Genomic DNA, 26,527 nt, shown 5'->3' with positions numbered 1-26,527 from the left:
AAACTGGTGGGCAGGACAGAGGACACAGCTTTAACTTTTCTAAGCCTATTGAAATTGATCAAACAGTACAGAGCAGTTTCACCAATGCTGCATATTTGATGGAGAACTACATCCTGAAGTCTTCAGAAGACCTGGGCTTAGGGTGCACTCAACTTCCTGGAGCTACTCTCAGGCCAGAAACTCACTCTCTGGTGATAGCCACCAATTTTCAGTTGTTGGGGGCATAAGGTGGGAGCAAGGGCTAGAGCTCAGAGGGAGCCATGTGGCACAGGCTTTAGAAGTAGCCTCCTTTAACCTGCCAGGAACTGCCACCAGACCTGGGTCTAAGCGGGAGCAGGGCATCTGGTCGACCTTGCCAGCTTTCTCCCTGCTTCTTGATCCACACCTGCCAGGAATAGAGGCAGATTCATGAGGAAAGTTTTCGATATTAAAGGAGAAGCTCCTTTTCCTCCCAATATCCGTTGGTGGGGCAGGACTAGGTAATAAATGAGCAAAAATGAGGAAGAGACAATGAGCTTAAGAACCTGAGATGCATTTGGCAACAAGTTCCAGACTCCTTGTTCTTCTAGACACTGACTTCAAACTGGTATTATACAGTGGCTGAAAGATGCTGGCCTAAAGGCAGTTATCCTTGACAGTCCCAGGTGGACTTGGGGTGGTATCTGCCTGGAACCCAAGATCCAGCATCTCCATTTAGTGGCAAGTGTTATCCAGGCGTGGTGATGTCAGCAGCTTCCCAGATAAAGGAATTCATACGCTAGGGATTCTAGGAGCAGAAAAGCAAAGTGTTGCTGGACTAGGATGCAGCCTTTCTGTCTCAGGTGAACTGAATGGGGCTGTTGATGCTCATGACCATGAGGATGGTCATGACCATCATCAAAGGATGAGACCTCACTCTCTCATTCCTCCTTTATCCCTGGAACCTAATACAGTGCCTGGTGAGTCACAGCTACTCAATAAACTACATGAGTGAATAAATGAATGACCTTGGCCCCAGCTTGTCCCTCAACACCGAGGAGACCCACAGGGAAAGTTCCCCCAGGTACTTGAAGGGAATGGTTTATCCCTGACTGAAAACACGCGCTAAAGCCCAAGAGTCTGCAGTTGGCTCCTGTCAGGGGATCAGCTGGGAGTCCCAGCCTTCTGGGTGGGAGAGGAATGGCCCAGGAGGCAGGAAGCAAAGGAGGAAGGAGGGAACAGCCAGAAGGGCTCAGAGCGGGCAATAAATACCTTCAGTCTCTGGCCCCTGAGCAAACAGATCTGAAAACGTACACAGCTCTCTCCTAGGAGCGTGCGTCTTCCCTCAGTACCTCCCAGCTTGCAGCTCAAGTCGGCTCAAGAGGAATTTCAGTGTCAGTCTGATCTGAACACTATTTTAAAGCCTAAAAGGTATGTGTGTTTTGAATCATCCCTTCCCTGCTCCAGCCATAGGATAAGATGATGGAGAGTCAGCCCCAGACCCCAGGGATGTGGCAGGTGTCACGCACACCTGTCTGAAGTCACCTGACCTGCCTTTCCACCCTGGACTGGATCCGTCCTGGAGCTGGGGTGGGAGTGGCCTGGTGCTGTGACTCTCCCTGCATCCAGGAGCACTGTTCTCTGACCCAGCTGCCCTGCTCCTGGTAAAGCATCAGCGAGGCCCTTGGGATCCAGCTCTGCCTCTGGGCTATGGGAGCCATGGCGACCACAGTGGAGGACTGGGACAAACAGCAGACCTCATTACTAGGACTGTGGCACAAGGGGGCTCCTCCAGCCCCAGCCTCTGGCCCAGATGTCCCTTGGTGAGAATTTCTCATAAACTCAGAAAGAAAAGGGTTAAAGGAAACCCAGATTTGTCCCCCAAATTCCAGAATCTGGACCTCAGGGGCCCCTTCAGAGCTCTAAAGAGGTAGTTTTAGACAAGTAAAGGGTGCACAGAGCAGGAAACAAACCTGCAGTTCGTTAGTTATACCAGAAGGTTTGGGCCGATTCCACGGATAGCGCCCAACTCGTGGGCAACAATTTCAAAGGGGCTCATGAGAGAATGCAGTGGAGAGGTGGCAGGCAGCCTGTCTCTCATAGGCTTCCCTCCCCAGCATCAGAAAGATTGGGGCTATGAAATAGTAGAGCTGGGGCAAGACCCAACTACAGCCCCACCACTGCTTTCCTGAATGCAGTGCAGGGTGTTGGACCATGTGCACCTTGGATTTTCAGCCTTGGGCTGTCACCACTCTGGCAGGAGCAGGATGGGAGCTCCTGGGCCAGACAGGAACTCACAAGGGCCAACTGGCAAACCGTCTCACCAAGCATTCCAGAAAAAGCAAAGCTGGGCTGGGCGTGCTGAGCATTCACTCTGGGAGAGGCAGGGGCCCCAGCAGCCCCCCACGGCTCACTCTGATGGCTTAGTCTGAGGAAGGCCGGCTGAGACAGGCTGGACTGAAATCAGCCAAATATTCACAAAGGTTGGCCAGGGCGCTGGGCTCTGTCACGGTTACCAGAGATGTCTGCAGAAATTAACAACATGAATTCGCCTCTCTCCCTGGAAAAGCCCTTCCAACTGAAGTTTCTCGCTTAGCTTCATTTGTCCAACACCAGTCAGTAAAACCTAGTGATCGTGATACTGTTCAGGAAAGAAAGCTAATCCAGTGGACCCTCTTCTCAACCTGGAGCTTTGTAGCCTAAAAGAATTCTTTCATCAAATGCACTTTTGGAAACACTACCTTTGTTCTCTCTCCCCTCCATTTTTTGATGCTTCCACCCAAGACCAAAATATGATTTGGATTATTCCAGGATTGGAATAGCCAGGTTTTCCACCTTGGCCCCTGGGCACTCACACAGCTGGCGCTTGGCACAAGCAAGGCTGTGGGGAGCAGGCCTACGCCCGTGTCATCCACCCCACGTGGGCGCATAGCTCCCTCTGGACACAGAGAGGACCTCCTGTTCCTGCCGGATGTGGATGATGATAGCAAACCCTGGTAGGGCTCTGGGCAGGCTGACAGGTATCAGCTTAGCAGGCCTCCTCCCCTGCTAAAGCCATGTTGGCAGTGGCGACAAAACTCTGAGTCTTAACTTCAGTCCTCTTGGGAAGAGCCCACAAATTCTCAGTCCCACCTGCTTCCCGTGAGCCCAGCTGTGTCATCCCTACACATGTTGATTGTGTGTGTGTGTGTGTGTGTGTGTGTGTGTGTATTGATATGTCACATGTGAGTACTGGTCCAGAGAAGCCTTTACCAACAACAGAACTGGAGTCCCAGCCCGCGCTCCCGAAATCTGACAGCAGGATGAGTCAGGAAGCCACTATGGGCCTTGTGTTTGATGGCAGACAGTGCGGCAAGAAGCAGAACCATGGGAAGTGGTGATGCTATGGGCAGCTGGCTGAGAGGTGAGGTTAGCGTTCCTCTGGAAAGCAGAGCCCACCTCTCCCCAGCTGCCCTCTGAAGCCTCCCCAGCCAGGGCTGCTGGGCTGGCCTGGATTCCAGGGACCCTCTCCCCAAAGCATCCCTCCTCTCCATCCCTCAGGGACTAGGAGATGCGGCAGCAGCCGTGGACCTTCTCCTCCATTTCCTCCATGGGGGCCTTGAACTTCAAGAGTGGGGGGTCTCCACTGGTGACTGTGTAATACACCGAGGTCCCATTGCTGCTGTACGGGGAAGTTCTGCCTCCGATCAAAGGGGCCTTGCCTTCGCTGCCGCCCTCACCCGTCCTGCCCATGCCGCTACCCAGATGGGTGCTCAGGAAGGGGTGGCTGAGCAGCTTGGCTGCAGCCCGCTGCCGCTTCAGCTCCAGAAGCGTCTGGGGGCTCTGTTCCTTGTAGCCACTCCAGGGCGGGGTGGCATCGGCCATGCCAGGGTTGCCATAGGCCATGTTGTAGTCCGGCACCTCATGCACCTTCCAGACGTCCCCGTTGGACAGCGCATACTGGTAGGTGCTGACCGGAGCCCGGAGGCCGTTCTCAACAGGCACGTCCATTTCACTTCGTGGGATCTTGGTAGGAAACTCGGAGAGCAGCACGGGCTTCTCCAGCCTGGGGTTCTTGAGGGTGAGAAGGACAACGTTACCAGCTGGCTGGAAGATCTGAACCCATACCCCACTTGTGCCTCTGCTGAAAGCATGGTTGTTTGGGCCTGTCCTCATCCGTTTTCCCTACCTGGGTAATAAGACTTCTATTTTCCTTTGGGGAACTCACCAATCTATGGGTTTTGATAGAGTTGACCAACTCTCACCTTTGCTCCCAGCAAAAGACCATGACCCCAGGCCTGGCCAATCAATAAACTCCCTACAGGAATTGGTTCAGGGGTGGCTTCCTGACTGAAATTGGTTCAGTGAAACTCAACCCTGGGACTTGTGCTAGAAAAGTTGGGAAAGAGCAGATCTATTTCTGTAGGAACTACGCTGGTAAGAATGATGTACTGGGGAGATACAATTTCAAAGGGTCTACTTGGCTGTGAAGCCGGCACTAAGGAAGTCTGAGAGAGAGACAGAGACTGAGAGAGAGAGACTGCATCCTGACGATATGTTTTGAGCCCCTGGATCCACTTGGCCCCAGACTTTCCAGTTACATAAGCCAATGCATCTCTTTTTTGTGTAAGTCGATCTTAGTTGGGTCACTTGTAATCCTTCCTCTTAGCCCCTGGTATATCTCCACTACAAATGGAAGACGCTCTTACCCAGAGATCTTTTATACCTAGAAATCCCTGGGTAAAGAGCTTTAAAAGTAGCTGCAGCGTATGGGCTTCCCTGGTGGTGCAGTGGTTGGGAGTCCACCTGCCGATGCAGAGGACACCGGTTCATGCTCCGGTCCGGGAGGATCCCGCGTGCCGCGGAGTGGCTGGGCCCGTGGGCCGTGGCCACTGGGCCTGCGCGTCTGGGGCCGCAGCGGTGGGAGGCCCGCATACCGCAAAAAAAATTTAAAAAGTAGCTGCAGCCTAGAAACTATGACTAAAAGGTAGATTCATCTGACAGTGACGAAAATATAAAGCATAGCAAAAATCAAAGTCAAAAGACACATGAAAAGCTAGAAATATATTTACAACCTATAAGAGAAAAGGGACTAATTTCCAAATGTATAAAGAGTTCTTAAAAGTCCATTTGAAAAAGCCCAACTGCCCAACAGAAAAAACAGGCAAAGGACATTAATATTCAGATCACAGCAAAATGTAGATCTATATAGCATATAAATATAGGAAAAATTTTCAATCTCACAAATAGTTAACGACATAAAAATTTAAACAACAAAATATCATTTTTACCCATCACATTGACAAATTTTTTTTTAATATTTATTTATTTATTATTTATTTATTTTTGGCTGCGTCAGGTCTTTGTTGTGGTACGCGGGCTCAGTAGTTGTGGCGCACGGGCTTAGTTGCCCGGATCCTGATCAGGGATCGAACCTCTGTCCTGTGCTTTAGAAGGTGGATTCTTAACCACTGGACCATCATGGAAGTCCCAACACATTTTTTTTTTTTGGTTGGCGGGGAAGCGTACTGAGTGGCTTGTGGAATCTCAGTTCCCTGACCAGGGATCAAACCTGGGCGTTCAGCAGTGAAAGCACAAAGTCCTAACCACTGGACTGCCAGAGAATTCCTGACAAATATTTTTAAAGTTTGTTATTATTCAGTGCTTGCAGGGGTGCGGGAAGTGGACAGGAGTGTCAACTGCCACAACTTCTTTGGAGGGCAATGTCACACCATCCACAAAAAAAAAAAAAAATTTTTTTTAAGAAAAATATATACTTTGCACAAGCATGCCCATTTCTAGGACTCTGTTTCACAGATAGATTCCCTCAGGGTAGCATGAAAACCGTCATTAGGCAGGTGGGAAATTATGGCAAGTACTTGTATTAGACTGTTCTGGAGCTGGTAGGAAAAAATGAAGGAAGTCTCTATGTGCTGACTTGTGATTCCAAGAATCTGATTTCTTGGAAAGATCTCCAAGAAATATATAATTAGATTAAAATATGGTAAGGAGAGGGATGCTTCCCATAGCAAGTTTCCATTTATGTGTGTGTTTCTTCTGTTTCTTCAGTGGCTTCTTCTGAACTATGCAGGCAAACTGATGACAAACGGGATGGGAGGATGCAGATTCTTGATGGTCTAAATCAGTGCTTCTCATACTTTCATGTGCATATGAGTCACCTGGGGCTCTTGTTAAAATGTATATTCTGATTCACTAGGTCTGGGTTGGGACCCAAATTTCAGCATTTCTAACAAGTTTCTGCGAATAATTTGAGCAGCAGGGATGGAAGACACTCGTTCTCAGCCTTGAGTGCATATTGGAATCATCTGGGAGATTTTAAACACATGCAATGCCGAACTGAAAAGCAACATGCTGTGTGATTCAATCAACATACTGTATGATTTTGGAAAAGGCAAAACTTTGGAGACGGTAAAAAGATCAGTGATTGCCTGGGGTTGGGAAAGGATGAATAGGGAGCATCAGGGATTTTTAGGGCAATGAAAATATTCTGTATGACACTTTAATGATGGACATATGACATTATATATTTGTTAAAATCCATAGAACGTACAACCAGAAAAGTGAACCCTAATGGAAACTATGGACTTTAGTTAATATAATGTATCAATACTGGCTCATCAATGATAACATGTATACTACACTAAAGCAAGCGGTTAATAATAGTGGAAACAGGGGGGCATGATAACGAGGGTATATTGGAACTGTCTGTACTTCCCACTTCTTTTTCTTCTTTTTTTTTTTTTTTGGCTGTATCGCAGCGTGTGGGATCTTAGTTACCCGACCGGGGATCAAACCCATACCCCTGCAGTGGAAGCGTGGAGTCTTAACCATTGGACCACCAGGGAATTCCCCCCACTTATTTATCTGTAAACCTAAAACTAGTCAAAAAGTAAATAAATACATAAAGTCTATTCATTAAATAGATAAATAGGGACTTCCCTGGTGGCGCAGTGGTTAAGAATCCGCCTGCCAATGCAGGTGACAAGCGTTCAATCTCTGGTCCAGGAGGATCCCACATGCCACGGAGAAACTAAGCCCGTGCACCACAACTACTGAGCCTGCGCTCTAGAGCCCGCGAGCCACAACTACTGAGCCCGCGTGCCACAACTACTGAAGCCCACGTGCCTGTGCTCCACAACAAGTGAAGCCACTGCAATGAGAAGCCCGCGCACTGCAGCCAAGAGTAGCCCCTGCTCGCCGCAACTAGAGGAAGCCCGCGTGCAACAATGAAGACCCAATGCAGCCAAAGATTAATTAATTAATTAATTAATACAGTGCCTGAGCCCCAAGCCTGGAGATTCTGATTTAATCAGTTGGGACTGCAGCCTGGACATCAGGTTTTTTCAAAACAAAAACAAAACACCACCCCAAGGTGATTTTCTTCTACAGTTAAGATTGTGAACCACTGGTTGAAGAGACGGGGTGGTCTTATTACTGCTGTGCCTGCTATCAGTGAATCAGCTCTGCCAAAACTATGTACCCAAGCCAGCCCCGGGGGTTAACAGCACAGAGCCTTGGCAGAAACCTGACTTGGGAGTCAGGCTGAGCAAATACCCCCTTAGATCAGTGGTTCTCAAATCCATGCGTGCATCATAATCCTCTGGAGGGCTGGTTAAAACACAGAGTGCTGGGCCTCAGCCCCAGGGATTATGATTTGGTACATCTGGGGCGGGGCCTGAGAATCTGCATTTCTAACAAGTTCCCAGGTGACACTGACACTGCTGGTCCAGGGACCGCACTTTGAGAATCCCTACCTTATAGACTATTACGTCCTTGACAGCACCTAAGGCCTTGAAAGGTAGTAGGAACAAAAAAGGAAGGAGCTTTGAGCTTTGTAGCTGTATCCTGTGATCTCCTTGTTCCCTCTGGGGCTGGGACAGGGACCCTGGACCCTGACAGTTTCCCTGGGACAGGACTTCTGAGCACCTGGGAGAGGACTGCCTGCTTCTGGCTATGCCATCTCTGTACCCTGTCTTCTCCTCCCTGGTCTGAAACCCCAGCCCCTGAGGCCAAGTGGCCCATCTGATTGCTTTCACTCAACTCCAAACAAACTGGAGCCTTGATGAGGAATCTCCAGAAATTAACAACAACAGCAAACTCAGACCTAACTCAGGCTGGTCTCCAGCATCCATATCCCCCCACCCTTTCCCTACAGGGCTAATGGTTTATGAAACTCTACATCAATGAGCACTTCTGAGAGGATCCTGGGGCCTCTGAGATCTGAATAGACACACGGAAAGGAGCAGGCGTGGAGAGGGAAACCCCTGAGGGTTTCTTTAAGAATCTCAGTCTCTCCTATGAATCAATAAGGAAAAGATAAACAGCCCAATAAAAAAGGGCTAAAGAACAGATGAAGCACAAAGAGATAACCAGTTGGCCAATAAGCGCAAGAAAAGGTTCAACATCATCCACCATCAGGGAAAAACAAACTAAAAATTTGAGCTACACAGCAACCCCACCAGGACGGCTCACACGCAAAGAACTAACTATACCAACAGCTGGCAAGAAAGGTGCATTCACTGCTGAAGGGAGAGCAGACAGGTACAACTGCTCTGGAAAACTGCTTGGCGGGATCGTTGAAAGGTACATATCGCCTACCTCGTGACTCATACCGCATTCCTTGGTAAATACCCTACAGAAAACAGTGCTTGTGTCACCAAAAGACACATACAAGGATGTTTGGAGCAGCTTTATTCAAAATAGCCCAGGCTGGAAACAACCCAAATGTCCACCAACGGACGAATGGACACATAAATTGTAGAATATGTAAATAATAGAATTTACGGAGCAATGAAAAAGAATGAGATGCTGCTGAATGCCACCACATGGAGGAATCTCGGAGACACAAAGAAACCAAACACAGGGCTTCCCTGGTGGCGCAGTGGTTGAGAGTCCGCCTGCCGATGCAATGGACGCGGGTTCATGCCCCGGTCCGGGAAGATCCCACATTGCCTCGGAGCGGCTGCGCCCATGAGCCATGGCCGCTAAGCCTGCGCGTCCGGAGCCTGTGCTCCGCAACGGGGGAGGCCACAGCAGTGAGGGGCCCGCGTACCACCCCCCAAAAAAAGAAAACAAACACAGAGGACCATAGACTGCCTGGGTCCATTCATATGCAGATGCAGGTGCAAAACTAATCTTTAGTGCTCCAAGTTAAATAGTGGCTACCTTTGGGGTGGGAGAAGTCCTTGGAAAAGGGAACATGGGAGCCTTCTGGGATGACAAAAATGCTCTATACTTTCATCGGAAGGTATGTGTTTGTAAGTTTACTGAAAAATTCATTTAAGATTTGTGTACTTTACACAAGTTACACATCAATCACAAAGAAAAAATAATTAAAGCATAGCTGGGAGGCATTTGAAATGTAATTCGATTTTGATCTACAACTCTTTTCTCTCCCAACCCCCAAAGCTTAGGGAAGAAGGAAGACAAAAGCTCCATGTGTGCCGGCTCCATCCCAGCCAGTGCTTTGATGGGGATTCTCTTGCCTTCTCTCCAGCTGGCAAGACAAGCCCTCATGTGACCTCCCTGTTCACGCAGGGAAGCAGGGCCCCACTGAGACATTTTGCATCCCTCCAAAGCAACACTTGCTAGAAATGTTTTCAACTGCTCATCGTGTAATGGAAGAACCACAAAGGCAGACCCCTACTGGTATGGTCAGCCTCTTCCTTCTTGTCCCCAGCAATTCTGCTCTGGTCCCAAACCTGCTCACTCCTCTCAGCAAGGCTGCAGCCATGCATGGACCTGAGTGTATCGGTACTGAGTCGAACGGTGTCCCCCCAAAACTCATACCCACCCCACATCTCTGAGTGTAACCTTATTTGGAAGTAGGGTCTTTGCAGCTGTAATCAGTTAAATTAAGATGAGGTCACATTGGATGAGACCTAGAGGGGTAGGATAGGGAGGGTGGGAGGGAGACACAAGAGGGAGGGGATATGGGGATATATGTATACGTATAGCGATTCACTTTGTTATACAGCAGAAACTAACACAACATTGTAAAGCAATTATACTCCAATAAAGATGTTAGGAAAAAAAAAAAAGATGAGGTCATACTGGATGAGGGTGGGCCCTAATCCAATGACTGGTATCTTTCTAAGAGAAAACAGAGATACACACACATATACAAGGAAGGCCATGTCAAGACAGAGGCAGTGACTGGAGGCCTGCTAGCAAAAAGCCAAGGAATGCCTGAGCCGTCAAAAGCTAGGAGAGAGGCGTGGAACAGATTTCCCTTCTGAGACCCCAGAAGGAGCCAACCCTGTTGACACCTTGATTTTTAGACCTCTGGCCTCCAGAACTGGGAGAGAACACATTTCTGTTGCTTCAAGCCACCAAGTTTGCAGTCTTTCGTTACAGCAGCTCTCAGAAACTAATACAGCATCCTCTTAGGAAAGTGGTTGAATGCCCAGACCATTGGCTCCTCCTGGAGCCGGCTTCTTAGATGTCCTGCCAGCCCCTTACTATTTTTCAAAATTTTTCTTCCAACCTGATGTCTCAACACAATTCTCAACATCTTGTTATATTTCCCCCGAAGAAGTTGTAGTGCCCTCTCTCCCAGGGTGGCTGCCCTACTAAATGTCTCTTCTGGGAAGCTCAGAACTAAATCTCTCTTCTGCTGGAGCCCAAGCAGGTACATGGTGATCACTCACTCCCTGGCAATTATGAGTCCCTACTGTGTGCAAGTCTCCCAGCTCTGACACGAACACACCCTACGCTTGCCCCATTAACCATGGTAGCTGCCCACATCAGACAGGATCCAGCTAGTTTAAGGGCACTGGCCAGCTGACCTCCCTCTGAAGGCTCTGAGATGAAGAGGCAACACCAGGCTGGGGCCCTGTCCCCCCCCCACGGCAGTGACCAAGACGGGGGCCAGGCAGGAGGCAGGCACTCACCGGGTCCTTATTCTCTTGGTCTGTCCTGGTCTCCCTGATGTCCCCATTGTAGGTAGAGGTCCGCTGATCGTCGGCTGCGCTCCTCTGCTGCCATAGTATGGCCTCTCCCTCATACTCCTTCCTGTACAGGTTGGTTCTGTCCGACAGGCTGGCTCGACGCACCACCTTCCTAAGGGGAGTGGGGGTGGGGGGATGCTGAGAGGCTGCATCCAGGCGCCATGGGTGGGGGCATCCTTGGGCGCCCCGGCTGCCCTGCCCCTGACTCACCCGCGGCTGCCCGCACTGGACGTCCTCCGGCTCAAGGATGACTTGTGCCTCAACTGCGACTTCATGATCACGTCGTGCTTGTGTTTTAGCTCCAACAGCAGTACCTTGAACTCTTCCTCTTCACACAGGTCTGAAGGGGCAAAGGAGCCCATGGTGGGGGATAGCACAGGGGGCTGTGGCCCCTGAGGGCCCTCCAGACCAGAGGAGCTGCCACGCCAACCCACTGAAAACTCCCAGCATCTTTTGGGACATGGGTGGAGGGGAGAAAACAGTGCCAGCCTTATTTCCTGGGCTACGACTCAATCCTTAGAGGAGTGTAAGAAGAGGAAACCCACGTCCCATGTACAGTCCCAATTCCCAGTTATGACCGAAGGATTCAGACACCTTTGATAGCTTCCAAGAGGAGTCATTAATTCCCCACAAAAAGTATCAAGAGAAACAAGCAGGTACCCCATGTAACCCAAGCAAGAACTTATGAAAAGATGCTGAAATCATACATCCCTACCCACTCAATCCACCTCATCCTTTCATTCAGCCGTCTACCTATTCGCTGAACCAGTCATCCATCCAGAGACTCATCCCCTACCCACCCATCCTCTTATTCATTCATACATACATTCATCCACTTATCCATCCATCCATCCATCAATCTACCACCCATTAATTTATTCATTTATCCAACTATCCATCCACACACCAACCCACTGTCTATCCAACCATATATTTAACCATTTATCCTCTATTCATCAAAAAATCGATGAATGCTTATGTATGTACCAAGTGTTGTCCTGAACTTACCTATTGGCATCTCATCCATGGACGTCCTAGCACTGAGACTGGCCCCATGGGACACTAATAGCTCTGCCATCTGCATCTGAAACACAGGCAGAAGCCAAGGTTCCCCCCTGCCCAGGGCTCAGAAAGCCTAGGAGGTGGAGAGAGTGTTCAAAGCTTCTTAGGATGTGATCCAAAGAATGGTGGGGCAAAGCTGACTCCCAGGGAAGGCTCTGCCCCCTAAAGCCAGGAATCCCGGCAAATGCAATTGGCTTGACACCTCCTCCAGCATGTCTGGGCCATACCAAGGGACAGAAGAAGGAGTCAGCTATAACTCCAGAGCTGTCAGGTGTTTAAAGAGGAATGGTGAAAGCCACCGAGATTTCTATCTGGGAGCCAAATGGAGAAACTATTCAAGGCAGAAATGTGGGGAATTTTCCAGCAAATTGGATTGTCGTCTTGTTAGGACACAACTCGTCAATCATTTCTGCAAACTCCCTAGGTCTTTTCATGTCCCACATACTAGCTGTAGCCAACACCCTAAGTGGGTCTTGTGTTCTTCTGAACCAACTTCCAGCCCAAAGGACAGCAGGTTGACCCTGTGATGGCCTCCTTCACAGCCCTGTGGGTGACAACTACCTGTCCCCAGAAGGCAGCCGCGTGCAGGGGTTCCCAGCCGTCCCAGTCCTTCACATCCACGCGCACCCCGTGGTCCAGGAGGAGCTCGGCTGCCCGCAGGTATCCATTGGCTCCAGCTATGTGTAGCTGAAGGAGAGGAAAGACGGAGAGGAAAGACGTGGGGCTGGTCCCTCATTTGGAGGCAGGAGAGCCCGTCCCTGACCCAAGTCCCAGGTCATACTTGGGGCCAGCAGAATGGAATAGAATGCAGTGGAAATACCAGCCATGTTACAGAGCATTAGTAAGTCTGCAACATGGAACTAGAAGGTAAGGCAGACAGGCGAGCCTTTCTCCCGTCTTCAAGCCCTATAGTTAAGGCAACAGCATTTACTGAGTCCCTGCTCTGCATCGAGCCCTGTAGAAGGGGTCTCAGAGGTCCAATAGGGTGGTTTTAAAGTATGTCTACAAATTCTTTGACACATCTCTCTTTAAAAGATGAAGCTTAGGGAATTCCCTGTGGTCCAGTGGTTAGGACTCCACGCTTTCACTGCCAAGGGCCTGGGTTCAATCCCTGGTCGGGGAACTAAGATCCCACAAGCCACGCAGTACAGCCAAAAATAAAATTTTTTAAATTAAAAAAAAAAAAAAGATGAAGCTTAATGCCTCCCTCCTTGAATGTGGGCCAGAACAAGTGACTCACTTCAAACAAATTGGATGTGGTGAAGTGGTGGTGTGTGATTTCTGAGATTATAAAAGTCATTGCTGCTTCCACCTTAGGCTCTCTTGCATCAGTCACTCTAGAGGGAGGCAGCCATCATGTTGTGAGGACCCTTAAGCAGCCCTAAGGAGAGAGCCTAAGAGATGAGAAACTGAGGCCTCCTGCCGACAGCCAGTGTTAACTTGCAGCCGTGTGAATGTGCCACTTTGGAAGTGAGTCCTCCAGCCCCGGTCAAGCCTTCAGATGACTGCATCCCTGGCTGACATCTTGACTGTAACCTCATGAGAGACTCCATGCCAGGGCCACCCAGCTAAGCTGCTCCCAATTCCCTGACCTACAGAAACGATGTGAGATAATAAATATTTATTGTTGTTTTGAGATGTTATATATTGTGTTAGTATATTATGCAGCAATAGATACCCAATACATCCAATAAGGGAAAGCTCATGTTGAGGCCCCATCTCTCTTACCTGGCACCATTTAAGGCCTCTGGTGATGGATACCACCTTGCAGACCTCAGTTGTCCACTTGCCCAATCTCCCAGAAAACACATAAAGTACTTAGCACGTGACGAACCCTCAGTAAGTGATGAACATCCTGAGAGAGCCATAAGTGATGACAAGATGCACTGTGGGAATGGATGGAGGAGCGAGAAGGAGACGAGGCAAAGAGAAACCAAATGCCCAGACAAGGTGGGAGACAGGTGAGAGCCCAAGGAGGCCAGCAGAAGCCAGGCTGGGAGGAAATCAGAGGGCTCTCGGGGGGGCCAAGGTCTGGGGCGACAGAGCCCCAGCCAGTGGGACAAGGAAAGCATGGCCTTCAGAACAGAGCCCTGATGGCCAGATGCTGCGTCATCCTGGGGTCAGGTTGCTGTAAGGTTCTGGCAAATAGAGGTTTTCCTTTATTTTTTAATTTGTAGAAAAAACTCAGGGTGTGATCTGGTACAGGCACACGTGAAAGTTGGTATCATTATCTGATTTATAAATATCTGCTGCTTGCCAGTGGTTGGGAATGACACACAGCTGGACAGCCAGACATTACAAGCTGTGGGGTCACATCCATGGCTGGGAATAAAAAGGTATGACTGGGAGAGCAATATTGGTGGTTTTTTGTTTTATTAAAGTACAGTTGATTCACAATGCAAGATATTGAATATAGTTCCCTGTGCTATACAGCAGATCCTTGTTGTTTATCTATTTTATATACAGTAGAGTGCTAGTATTAACAATAATAATGTGTTAATCATTAGCATCTATTGAGCATTTACAGACTCTGTGCTGAGTACCTACATGCAGAATCTCATTTAGTCCTCCCAACAATGCTTAAGGAAGGTACTATTCATCTCCCCACTTTACTGGGAAGACCTGAGACCTAGTATGTGCCCGGCCCATGTGGGTGAGCCACTTATGAGGCTAGCCCAAGCGGAGCAGACCCCTGTGTCTAGAGGACTGAGCCACAGACCCAGAGGAGCTCCAGCTACGGTGGGCAACTCCCTGATACAGCCTGGCCACGATTTCATACAGCGTTCATGCAGCAGTGCTCAATCCAACTACCTGACTCTGTCCTTGAGTTCTGGGCTGAGCAGGTGATCTGAGCAGGGACCTTGTTCATAGAAAAGGGCATGAGGTGCATAAACCTGAAAATGGAACTACCATTGATACAGCAATTCCACTGCTGCGTATATATCCAAAGAAAATGAAAACACTGATTTGAAAAGATACATGCACCCCAGTGTTCATAGCAGCATTATTTACAATTGCCAAGATATGGAAGCAAACTAGGTGTCCATCAAAGATGAATGAATAAAGAAGGTGTGGTATATATAGACAATGGAATATTACTCGGCCATAAAAAAGAATGAAATTCTGCCATTTGCAGCCATGTGGATGGACCTAGAGGGTATTACACTTAAGTGACATAAGTCAGACAGAGAAAGACAAATATGTTATCACTTACATGTGGAATCTAAAAAATAGACAAATGAATGTATATAAAAAAACAGAAACAGACTCACCAATATTGAGAGGGATGGGGGAGGGGCAAGATGGGGTAGAGGTTTGAGAGACACAAACTATTATGTATAAAATAAATAAGCAACAAAGATATATTGTACAATACAGGGAATATTGGCTATTGCGTTGTCAGAACTTTAACTGGAGTATAATCGATAAAAATATTGAAACGCTATGTTATACACCCAAAACTAATATAATATTGTAAATTAACTATAAAATAAATAAATATTTTTAAAATTAAATAAAAAAGAAAAGAAAAGGGCATGAGGCAGAGGGTAGGGCTCAGGAACAGGTAGGAGAAGCCCAGTTGTCACACCTGGGCCACCAGGTCAGGCCTGAGGGACGGTGAGGGAACTTGGTACTGCTGAGCTCTACCTGGTGAGCTGAAGATTCTGAAACCCCTGAGTCCTCACGATCACACAGACCACAAGCCTAGGGCAGGGCCCAGCCATGGGCAAGGTTGGGAGTGGTGGGGTGGGCTTCCAAGGCCATGCTCCAATTTTCAGTTTAGAGGCTGCAGAAGCAGACCTTCCGCAATACTGAGCTGTATCATGCTATGAGAGCCTATGAGGAAAGATCAAGAAGGTTTCCCAAGTCACTGACACTTGAGCCGAAAGGGTGAGTGGAGCTAACGAGGCAGATTAGAGAGAGAGAGAAGGTTCCATTGTTCTCCATCTCCAGGGTCTAGTACCGCATGCGGCATAGAGGACGTCGATGGGTGGGAGAACCGATGGATGGATGGGTGAACCAGTGATGAATGGGTGCCTGGGGGTGTCTGGCCTCTGAAGTCAGGGAACCCAGAGGAGAGGCTGTTGCGGCAACGTCAGGGACAGCCAGCGAGGCAAAGCACTGGGGTGGGAGAGGGTACACTAAGGCAGGGGAGGGAACAGTGCAAAGCAAGATGGCCTGGGTGAGCAGACAAACAGGGTACCAGTCCTTAGGCAGGAGACATCACAGGAGGAGGCGGAAATAATGAACTCAGGATGGACACCTGGAGCTTGAGGTAAAGGAGAAACTTAGAGACAGAAGAGGCAGATGGCAGAGCCAAGCCTCCCATCCAGGGCTCCCGACTCCCAGCCCCAGCTTCTCAAAGCGGCTGAGCCCCGCTCTACTAACTTCCCACATTCCAGGGGCACCCCTGGCCCCAAGAGGTGGGGGAGGTCCAAAGCCATGGACAGGCCCCAACTGTATATAGGCTTGGCCTCCACCGGCACTGGCCCAGTTCAGTTCTAGCTGGTCTGGGTTCTGGTCCTGACCCCCCCCCAGCCCAATCCAGCCTGGCCCCTCTCCTCACCAGTGTGGCACCCTGGGCATCTATCCAGTCAAGGTCCTGGCCGGCTGCAATCATACAGTGAATGTCCGAAATCATCTGCTGCTCGGGAGCTGCCCGCTTCTCATTGATTTTCTCTTGGGTGATGCCTGCAGTGGGGAAGGGTGCATTGAGTCAGCATTCCCAGGCAGAGAACCCAGTGGGGAGGGGAGGGGGGGAAGATTGGGGAGGCATGACTCCTGTCTCTGAGGGTCTGCCAGTCAACGGGGTAGATAGATATGCTCAGAGATCATTTCTCCCAGGCCCAGTGAATACAAACACCACGTGCTGGGCCACAAACAAGGTCCATTCCTGCCTGGTACCCAGTCGGCATTGTAGTAACATTGATTACTGTTACACACACAGTTCTTCCACCCCTACCATCCACCTACCTGCCTCCAACTGCTCAAATACCTGGCTCCATCTCATCCTTTAGGTCCAGCCTGGACCACCTCCTCAGCTGGTCTCCCCTGACCACTCCATTTGACCAGGTCTCTGTTAATTTCTTCTATTTCGTCTACAGCTGTGTTTGCAGCACCAGGCACGATGCTCAATGAATCTTTATTACGGCAATGACTGAATTACTGAGCATACAACTTTTGAATGGAGAGCTGAATAAATCGAGGTTGAGGGACACAGAAACACATTTTCAAGCCTGAATCTCTGGCTAAAAATTTAAGTGTTGCTAGCAGCTGCTAATGGTATTTAAGGAGAGAGTGATTTGCTCTGAAAAAAAAGGTCCATGAGATCAAGCATTCTTGGATAGAATTCAGGGGAGGTCTATAAACTTGAAAGAGAAAAAGAATGACCTGTTTATTTTCATTAACCTTTAAATGAAATGTAGCATTTCCTTCCATTAGAACGGACGCCAAATTCACAGTAGAACTGGCAGTGCCTGTGACTCTGTCACCAACAGAAACTGTAGGTATTTTCATATCATGTTATCTTATTGTTTCACGAATCAATAACGTTTCTATTTCACACATTTAAAAATATTTGGGGAGCTCTACTTTAATAGAAGTGGTTTCCTTTATAATCCTATGGCTTTGATAACTGCATTTAAAAATATTATTCTGAGAAGGGTCCATAGATTCACCAGATTGGCACAGAAATGGTTAGGAAGTTCTGCAGGTGAACAAGGAAAGTGCCAGGGCCAGGGGACGGGCAGGCCAAAAGGGCAGTTCCCGCAGCCACCTGGGAAGAAACACAAGCGCAGAGCCCGGGCAGGACCTTGGACTGCAGTCCAGGGTCTGGATTTGAGATTTATTTCTAAAGAGGAGGTCCTTCAGGGGTATGCACTGGGGTGGCGAGTGTGGGCAGATCTCTCTGACTGCTGCATTCATTTCCTCTCTGAAGCTCATTTGTAAGCTGAGGACAGCCCACATCTTGTTTATCCAGGGTCCCTGGCAGCCCGTGTGGTGCCTGGCACAGAGAAGGCAGCCGCAAATGTTCTTGACTTTGTATTATTTTTTCCAAATGGGAATATATCTTTATTGTGAATGTTTATTGAATTGAAATTACCACAGCTGACGAAGAGACCCGGCCAGCTGAGGCCACCCGTGTGTGGGGGGGTGACACAGATGAGAGCAACGCCCCCCTTGTGCACAGCACGTTTTCCAGGGTTGTTCTGTGTCCACATCTTGCCCATCACGTGGGTAACAACCATCGTGGGGCCCCATCCCAGTTCCTGAGCACTGAGCACAGGCACATTGCTAGGTAACTTGTTCAGCTGCATTGATGTGAGAGAGCCGCAGCCCCGCACTAAGCCCACTCCACCGCAGGCGGCCCCGCCCTTACCCTGGTACGCCATGCACGTCTCGATGACATCCAGGGTGGGCTCATCCTCGCAGAGGTCATAGGGCATGTTCCCATCAGAGTTGACAGCAAGCAAGTCAGCCCCACTGCAGAGAGAGGGCCAGGGTGAGGGCCAGCTTTGTGCGCAGAGGGTTGGTCTGGTTGCCTCTACCATCCAGCCTCTCACTCCCACCCCACTATGCACCCCAACCTCCACAACCCGACCATGGTGCATCCCAGCAAGGACAGCCTCTCCAGGATCTCAGGGGCCCCAGGTGGGAAGGGGCCAAAATCCCAGGAGAGCTGTGCCAGCAGACTTCCCCCAGCTTCCCGCTCTGTTGAACCAGCAGGCAGGCACTTGGGCACAGATGTCAAATAAGAAAATACAACATTAATGGCAGCAGCACTGCTTCCTGGGCATCTGCTTAGAGCCAGGCTTGATCTAAGCCCTTTACACTCATCATTTGATATAATCCTCGTTAACAGTCTTCTTGGTTCAGTATTATTGGCCCCATCTCATGCAAGGGAAACAAGGGCTCAGACAGGTTCAGTCACTTGTCTGAGGTCACACAGCCAGGACGTGGGAGGGTCAAGACTCAAACCTGGCCCTTTCATGGGCCAGCTCTTTTCACTTCTCCTTGTAACCTCAGCTATCCCTTACCTCCTCCTCTAAGTCCCTGCCCAAAAGGCTGACCAGGATAGGGACAGGACAGAGCCTTGGGACTCCATGGCAGAATCTGCCTTTTGGGCCACTGGTTCCTATGTGCATGGTTCTGGGATGCCCTGCGGCAGCATCACCCGGGCACCACTGAAATAAAATGCAGCTTCCTGGGTTCCACTCTGGACCTCCTGAAACAGAGTCTCTCGGGGGGCGGGGTGGGTGGGGTTGAGGATTATGTATTTTAAACCCATGATTCTGGTACACATGGGTGCTGGAGACCCACTGTACCAGGCTGGCACCACTCCCTTCTCCTCTCGCGCCATCCCAGATTGGACTGTGGTCACCTGATGTTCCTGTAGACTTAACCACACCCAGGTTCTCATCGGAGGTGTGGGCATGGACCGCCTGCCAGTCCTTTGGCCTAACAGCCCTCCACTGTGACCTCTCTGAGCTCCTGTGTGCCCTTGGGTAAGCTCTTCCACCTCTCTGAGCCAGGGCAGCATCTCTATCCCCCCAGTAGCCGCCTGATGGGCCCTGGCTGCTCTGCTGAGACCTCTGCCAAAGGTCATCTGCACTCGGCCACTATTCCTGAATCCTTACACTCAGATGTTCTCCTGGGACCCCAACCCATGGGTCTCTCTCCGTCTTGGCTCTGGTACTGAAATCACCTGATTTCCTGTGTGGTTCCTCAGGACTTTAGCATCTCTGAGTGCTCTGTGCCCAGCACAGGGCTTGGCCCAGCTTGAGTGCCCTCCAATCACTAGATGAATTCAATTAAATACGCTTGAAATTTAATGGTACCTTTTCTGTGTGTTTATAGAAACTAAGCAGACTAGAAGGGATTTCAGCATGGGAGAAGACTGTCAGAGCTCTATAGAGGGAAATGGCCTTATTCCTGGGAAAGGCATTGTGACGTGGTATCCCCCAAAGCACATTCTGCCCCAGAGAAATGCAGGTGGACATGAGTTGGTGGGGGTTGGGGGGGGCAGAGCCAAGGAAGTATGCTTGCTTTCTTTTTATATAGCAAGAAAAGCAAAAATGGCAACGACACATAAGCATGGAGGAGATGAATTCAGGCTCAGAGGGACAGACAGAGAAAAAGAGATTGAAAAAAGAAAATGACACCCTGATACAAAGACAGACGAAGACACTACAAGAAAACTACAGGCTGATATCCCTTATGAACACTGATGCAAAAGTTCTTAAGAAAATACTAGCAGGGACTTCCCAGGTGGTGCTGTGATTAAGAACCTGCCTGCCAATGTAGGGGACACAGGTTCGTTCCCTGGTCCAGGAAGATCCTACATGCCTCGGAGCAACTAAGCCTGCTAGCCACAACTACTGAGCCCGTGTGCCACAACTACTGAGCCCGTATCCTGCAATTACTGAAGCCCGCACACCTAGAGTCCATGCTCCGCAACAAGAGAAGCCACTGCAATGAGAAGCCAGCACACCGCAACGAAGAGTAGCCCCCGCTCGCCCCAACTAGAGAAAGCCTGTTCCCAGCAGTGAAGACCCAACACAGCCAAAAAAAACCCAAAAAACAAAAACCAGCAAACCAAATTCAGCAGCCTATTGGAAGGATTATACACTGTAACCAAATGGGATGTATGCCTGTAACACAAGGATGGTAAATTTTTTTTTTAATAAATTTATTTATTTATTTTTGGCTGCATTGGGTCTTCACTGCTGCACGTGGGCTTTCTCTAGTTGCGGCGAGCAGGGGCTACTCTTCGTTGCAGAGCGCGGGCTTCTCACGGCGGTGGCTTCTCTTGCTGAGGAGCACAGGCTCTAGGCGCGCAGGCTCAGTAGTTGTGGCCCATGGGCTTAGTTGCTCCATAGCATGTGGGATCTTCCTGGACCAGGGCTCGAACCCGTGTCCTCTGAATTGGTCTGAGGATTCTTAACTACTGCACCACCAAGGAAGTCCCAAGGATGGTAAATTTTATGTTAGGTATATTTTACCCGATAATATTGGTAGAAAGAAAGAGAATGAAAGGAAAGACAGAGAGAATTAAGAGAGACACGGTGGAAAAGACAGAGTGAAACCAAGGAAGAAAGAGACAGAGATGGAGAGGAAACGAGAGAGGAAGACACAGGGATGGAAAGGGAATGTGGTGAAAAAGAGAAGGAGTGGCAGGCACCAAACGAGACAGAAAAAAAAGAGAGAGAGGAGATGAAAGTAAAAAAAAAAAAAAAAAATAGAACTTGGAAAAAACCAAAGGCAGAGGGAAGGCTGTTCTTGGGGGAGAGAGGGGCACGTACTACTGAACGAGGATTTTCACCAGGTTGATGTGGCCGCAGGTGGCCGCGGCATGCAGGGGCGTCCACAGCTCGTTGTCCTTGGCGTTCACATTGGCACCGTGGGAAAGGAGCAACTTGACAATTTCCTCAAAGTTGTCAATGCAGCACTGCAAGGTGGACACAGGCAGGGTCAGCTCCCGGCAGGGCCCTGGGTCGTGACGAGGGCACACCAAGTTCCCCGTCGAGAGGCCACAAGAAGGACAGCAGAGCCAAGCTGCCTGAGTTTGAATCCAGCTCCATTACGTACATGCTGTGTGATTTTGGGCAAGCCACTTAACCTTTCTGAGTCTGTTTCCTTGTGAGTAAGTTAATAATATACGAGATAAAAATACAAAGACAATCTAAAAATAAAGTCGTCTATAAGATGTTTTGCAAATGTTGGTGGAATGGGATGAAATTTGGAATGAGGCTTTAAAACCTTTTCTTTTTAATTTCAGAAGGCTTCCTTCCAACAAAACTGTACGGAGAACTCTAACTTAGATAACCAATCGATTCAAGCAGGGCTGCTCGGGCTGAAGCAGGGGCATGTGTTGGTTGGGTGGGGATGGGGGGGATGGGGGAGACCCCCCTTGACAGCAGTGACCTCCTAGATCACAGTTTGGAATCTCTGACTTAGGAATTTCTGACCCAGAAGCTAGTTCTTGGGGAAGTCCCAAGTAACCAAGCCTCGCCCCTGAAAACCAAGCTCTGTGTGAGGCTCTAAGGGGTCCTAATACAGTCCCTAAGAGGAGACAGCCGTGTCCGTGCTTCTGCTTGTCCACACGTAGGGCAGCCCCCAGAGAGATGCAGGGCTCCAACAGCCATTGGAGCTCCCAAACTCCAGGGACGGAGGGTGAAAGATTCCAAGCGGACAGAGGGGCCTCACGCCAGGGCCATGAGCAGCGAAAAGTGAGGACAGAGGAAGTGGAAGACAGGAAACCACTTTACAGACTACAGGATGCATCCCAGGTGACCTCTGGAGAAGCCAGCAGGGGACAAAGTGCTCAGAACTGCCCATCCAGGGAAGCGCTTACCCCTCGGTGCAATGGGAGATGTTGCAGAGTTATACTCAGAGGAGCAGAACAGTCAAGCTTGCTTTTTAAAAAATCCCTCCTCTGGCTGCATGTGGAGGAGATTGCGATCACAAGCTTTGCAGGGGAGAAGAGGCATGGTGAGGAACTATGCTGAAATCACCCATGTAGGAGATGATGGTGGTCCAACCTACAGAAGTGACCGTAGGCCTGTGGAGAGGTGACTGGATGCCAACAGAAGGAGCAGGGGCACCTGTGGCAGCCCACAGCCCCAGGTGGGTGTGGGGATGGGGATGGAGATGGGGCGGCACCACGGCCTCCACCCCTATTCTCAGCAGAACCAGGGGCCAGTGCCAGAGGGACAGATGGGAAAGAAGCAGCCGTTTGCACAGATGGTGCCAGGGACCCAGGTTCTCTTTCTGCACCAGCCGATCTGGGGTTGGCTGGCTCTGGGGGCACCTCTCCGGACAGCAGGGGCATGTATGACCCAGTGGAGCTGGGTGCTGCCTCAGGTAGTCGGGAGAACCATGCAGTGACACAGCAACGCCGGCAGAGGGCACCCAAAGGCACCAGAGTGAGGCGTCGGGGAAAGGCGTGGGTCCCCAGGCTGTCACCGGGAGATGGGTTTGGGTTTGGGATGGCCCGGTCCATAGGAGGAGAAGCAGCCCAGCCCCTGGGATCGGGGGACAGGAGGGCCAGAGATCCCACCCTGAGGGCTGCAGAAAACATGCCCATGGGCTGGGCCAGTCTGTACCTGAGCAAGGGCTGGGTTGGGACCTGGATGCAGGAGTGCAATGGGGGCTGGTACGTGATGGAGTGGGCCGGCCTCCTCTCCTGCATTCCCCAAGGTGGGCAATGACACCTGGCATCGGATGACTCCTCCCACCCCGTCACTTCCCACGTCCAATCTATCACCAGGTGTGGATTCCATCTCCTGCGTCGCTGTCCCATCCCCACTGCCTTGGCTGAGGCTTCATCATCTCTCTCTGCTTCCCTGTCACTCTCCTTCCACACACCTCAGCCAGAGAGAGCTTCTTTGTTAATCCAGCCACATTGCTCTCAGTTTACAAACCTCTGAAAGGCTCCCCGTTGCCAAGAGCAGAAAACCCACAGAAAGCTCTTCTTACTGTGCTCCTTCTTTGTATTGGAGCAGTAGTGACAATAATGATGACACCTATAACAACAGCCCCAGCAAGAGCAGTAATAATATGTCACATTGTCAATAATAAGAGCTAATGCTTTTTGAGGAGTTACTAGGGCCACGCATCTTGCTAGCCATGCATTGCCTCATTTGAGCCTCAGAACAACACTTCCGGGGCTCCATAGCCATGTGGGGCTAGAGGCTACCATACCGGACAGTGTCGTTACACAGAACATTCCATCACCATAAAGGTTCTATTGGACAGTGCTGCCCTGAACTCAGTTTCCTGAGCTGTAAAATGGGGATAATAATATTTCAAAGAGTTGCTGTGACGATCAAACCACACTTCACATAAGTGAAGTGGCTTTGCCGAGAAGTGAACATGTGACAAATTTTAATGATAATAATAACTAATATTTACCCAGTGCCAAGTGATGCTTATGGGGTTTTTATGTGTATTTATTTAATCCTCACAACAACCCAACGAGATGGATACTTGTTATTCCTCTTTTACAGATGAGGAAAGTGAGGCACAGAGAGCTTAAATAACTTGCCCAAGGTCACACAGCTAGAATTTGTGGATGCATGAAGCCCTGCGGGACAGGAAGAGAAGCCAAGAGGACACATGGGGAGCCCCTGGGTTGATGGCTGAGGGTGGAGACTTGTCCCCAGGGCTCATGGGTAGGGGGATGGCCAGTCTCTGCCCACCCTTCCTGCCCTCAGAGGGAGATGGAGAGGCTCTCCCCAGCCCGGGGTTCCAGTTGCCTGGCCTCCCACCCGCCAGGCTGCATTCAAGTCCACCTGATCAAAAACTTGGTCCAGAGCACAGGGAGGCTCAGCGTGCTCACTTGTTAAATCAGCACACACATATTGAGCACCTACTGTATGCCAGCATGGGGAGTAAGACTGGGATACACCGATGAGAAAGGGACACAGGCTCTGCTCTTGTGCCGCGCAGAGTCTGGGTAACGGGAGACCAGCATTAAACAGTCATGCTAATGGATGAAATGACAAAGGGATGCTCAGAAGAAAGGATACGGATATAACAGCAGAGCCCTCAGGCTCTTGCTGTGCACGCACCCGAGCGCTGCGTGAAGTGCGACGGGGAGCAGTACCATGTGTGCAAGGGACCGAAAAGTCAAGTGGCTGGAGGCCAGGCAGCCAGAAAACATGGTGGGCTCAGCAGGGGCACAGGGGAGTTCCTTACCCCCAGCGTTATGGAAAGACACCAGAGCACTTTGAGTAGCATCAGCAAATGTTGGGTCTGAGCATCCCTGCAGCCACTGCTTGGAGGATGAATCAGGGGCAGCGCTGCCTGAATGCTGGGGACTAGATAGGGGGCTGCTGCAGCATCCAGGTGACAAATGACAGCCAGAGCAGCCCCTCCCCAGCCAAAGGGGCCTGGGCCCATCTCGTTGCCCTAAAGAGGATGTGATAGCACATGATTCCTGGCCAGAGTTCATGGCTGTGTGACCTGAGGAAGGTCACATAAGCCCCCTGTCAATCACTTTTGTCATGGGGGTGGATGGATGCCTTGGTGGGTGTGAACAAATGTGCTTCGGAAACTGTCAAGCTCCAGACAAACTTGCTTTGTTTGTCAAACCCTTCGCCAGGCAGTGAGGATGCAGCGTACAAAGGCTCCCTGTCCGCGGAGGCTGTGTGTGTGCCACGCATGTGGGCATGGGGCTCTGTGGGCGTGTCTGTAACAGACACACTCGTCTCCAAAGCAGACAAGAGCCTTTCAGATGTGGTAGCTGCGGCTCCCCTCCCGTTCCTCCCTGAGGGCTCTGGGCAGGAAAAAGCAGGGAGATGGGGTACCTGTCCAGGTGGACAGCAGTGGACCAGGGGCCCCAGTGGGTCCTTACCTGGTGCAGGGCTGTGAGTCCATCCTCGTTGCACAAATCAGGGCTGACCTTATTCTTCAGGAAGTAGCGCACTGCAACAGAGGGGACAGGAGTGACTGTCCTGTCACACTTCAGGTGTGCAGGGATGCGGGGGACCCAGATAAGACCCGCTCTCCCCCAGGTCCTGACACAAACAGTCTTGTTTACTTCTTACAACAGGGGTGAGAGGTAAGTGTCAAAACCTCCCCATTTCACAGATGAGGAAACTGAGGCACAGAACACAGATCTCTTGTCCAGGATTTCCAAGAGGTGAACAGCCCTGCCTGTCTTACTCTGCATAATAATGACAGGAGCTAACGGTTATTGAGCACTTCCTGTGCGCCAGGCACAGAGCTAAGCGATTTACATTTGTTGTCTAGAGGGAGAACATTCTAGTCACTGAAAGCATACACTCTGGTGTCCAGTGGCTTGGGTTCAAATGTAGATGCTGTTTTTATTGGCTGTGCAACCTCAGTCAAGACACTTCCCTCTGGGTCTTCCCTGGTGGTGCAGGGGACACGGGTTCGAGCCCTGGTCTGGGAAGATCCCACATGCTGCGGAGCAGCTAAGCCCGTGTGCCACAACTACTGAGCCTGCGCTCTAGAGCCCACGAGCCACAGCTACTGAACCTGTGTGCAACTACTGAAGCCCGTGCACCTAGAGCTCGTGCTCTGCAACAAGAGAAGCCACTGCAATGAGAAGCCCGTGCACTGCAATGAAGAGTAGCCCCTGCTCGCCACAACTAGAGAAAGCCCATGCAGAGCAACGAAGACCCAATGCAGCCAAAAATAAATAAATAAACAAAAATAAATTTATATATATATAAAAAAAAGACACTTCCCTCTCTGTGCCTCAGTTTTCTATTCTATAAAATGGGGATGATGTTAATCCCACCTCACCAGAACATCATGTGGAATAACTGAGGGGAGCTGTGGCAGGGTCTTAGCATGGTGTCTGGCACATGGTTTGAGCATCTGCACTTGTTGTGGAGGTTGTTATTTTGATTAACACTGCAGGTCCCTGCACCCATAGGTGCCAAATGTCCCTGCTTTGGCCCTATTGAGCCTTGAGGTTTTAAAGCAGAGGCTTTAACTGCCCTCCATCCTGAGACCTTTGTCTAATGTGTGTGTGTGTGTGTGTGTGTGTGTGTGTGTGTGTGTGTTTAGGGATGGTGGGAGGGGTG

The 26,527-nt window shown here is 50.0% G+C and overlaps 1 protein-coding gene across 2 annotated transcripts in view; it reads right to left on the bottom strand.

Annotated features, from left to right (window-relative positions):
* Positions 1 to 3,501: 3,501 nt before the first annotated feature.
* Positions 3,502 to 26,527, bottom strand: part of PPP1R16B (protein phosphatase 1 regulatory subunit 16B) — a 71,685-nt gene continuing 48,659 nt past the window's right edge. Inside the window, exons 2-10 of one of the 2 annotated variants that reach the window (XM_065892786.1) lie at positions 25,327 to 25,397; positions 21,272 to 21,417; positions 18,349 to 18,452; positions 16,537 to 16,661; positions 12,531 to 12,656; positions 11,916 to 11,991; positions 11,118 to 11,247; positions 10,851 to 11,019; positions 3,502 to 4,011 (exon numbers count right to left, since the gene is read on the bottom strand). In XM_065892786.1, coding sequence (XP_065748858.1) covers positions 3,502 to 4,011; positions 10,851 to 11,019; positions 11,118 to 11,247; positions 11,916 to 11,991; positions 12,531 to 12,656; positions 16,537 to 16,661; positions 18,349 to 18,452; positions 21,272 to 21,417; positions 25,327 to 25,397 — 1,457 coding nt within the window. The remainder of the gene's footprint in view (positions 4,012 to 10,850; positions 11,020 to 11,117; positions 11,248 to 11,915; positions 11,992 to 12,530; positions 12,657 to 16,536; positions 16,662 to 18,348; positions 18,453 to 21,271; positions 21,418 to 25,326; positions 25,398 to 26,527) is intronic. The other variant, XM_065892787.1, reaches the window with a different exon arrangement.

This window comes from Phocoena phocoena, chromosome 15 (genome assembly GCF_963924675.1).
Source record: "Phocoena phocoena chromosome 15, mPhoPho1.1, whole genome shotgun sequence".
Classification (NCBI taxonomy): Eukaryota; Metazoa; Chordata; class Mammalia; order Artiodactyla; family Phocoenidae; genus Phocoena; species Phocoena phocoena.
This window is presented reverse-complemented; position numbering and strand designations above follow the sequence as displayed.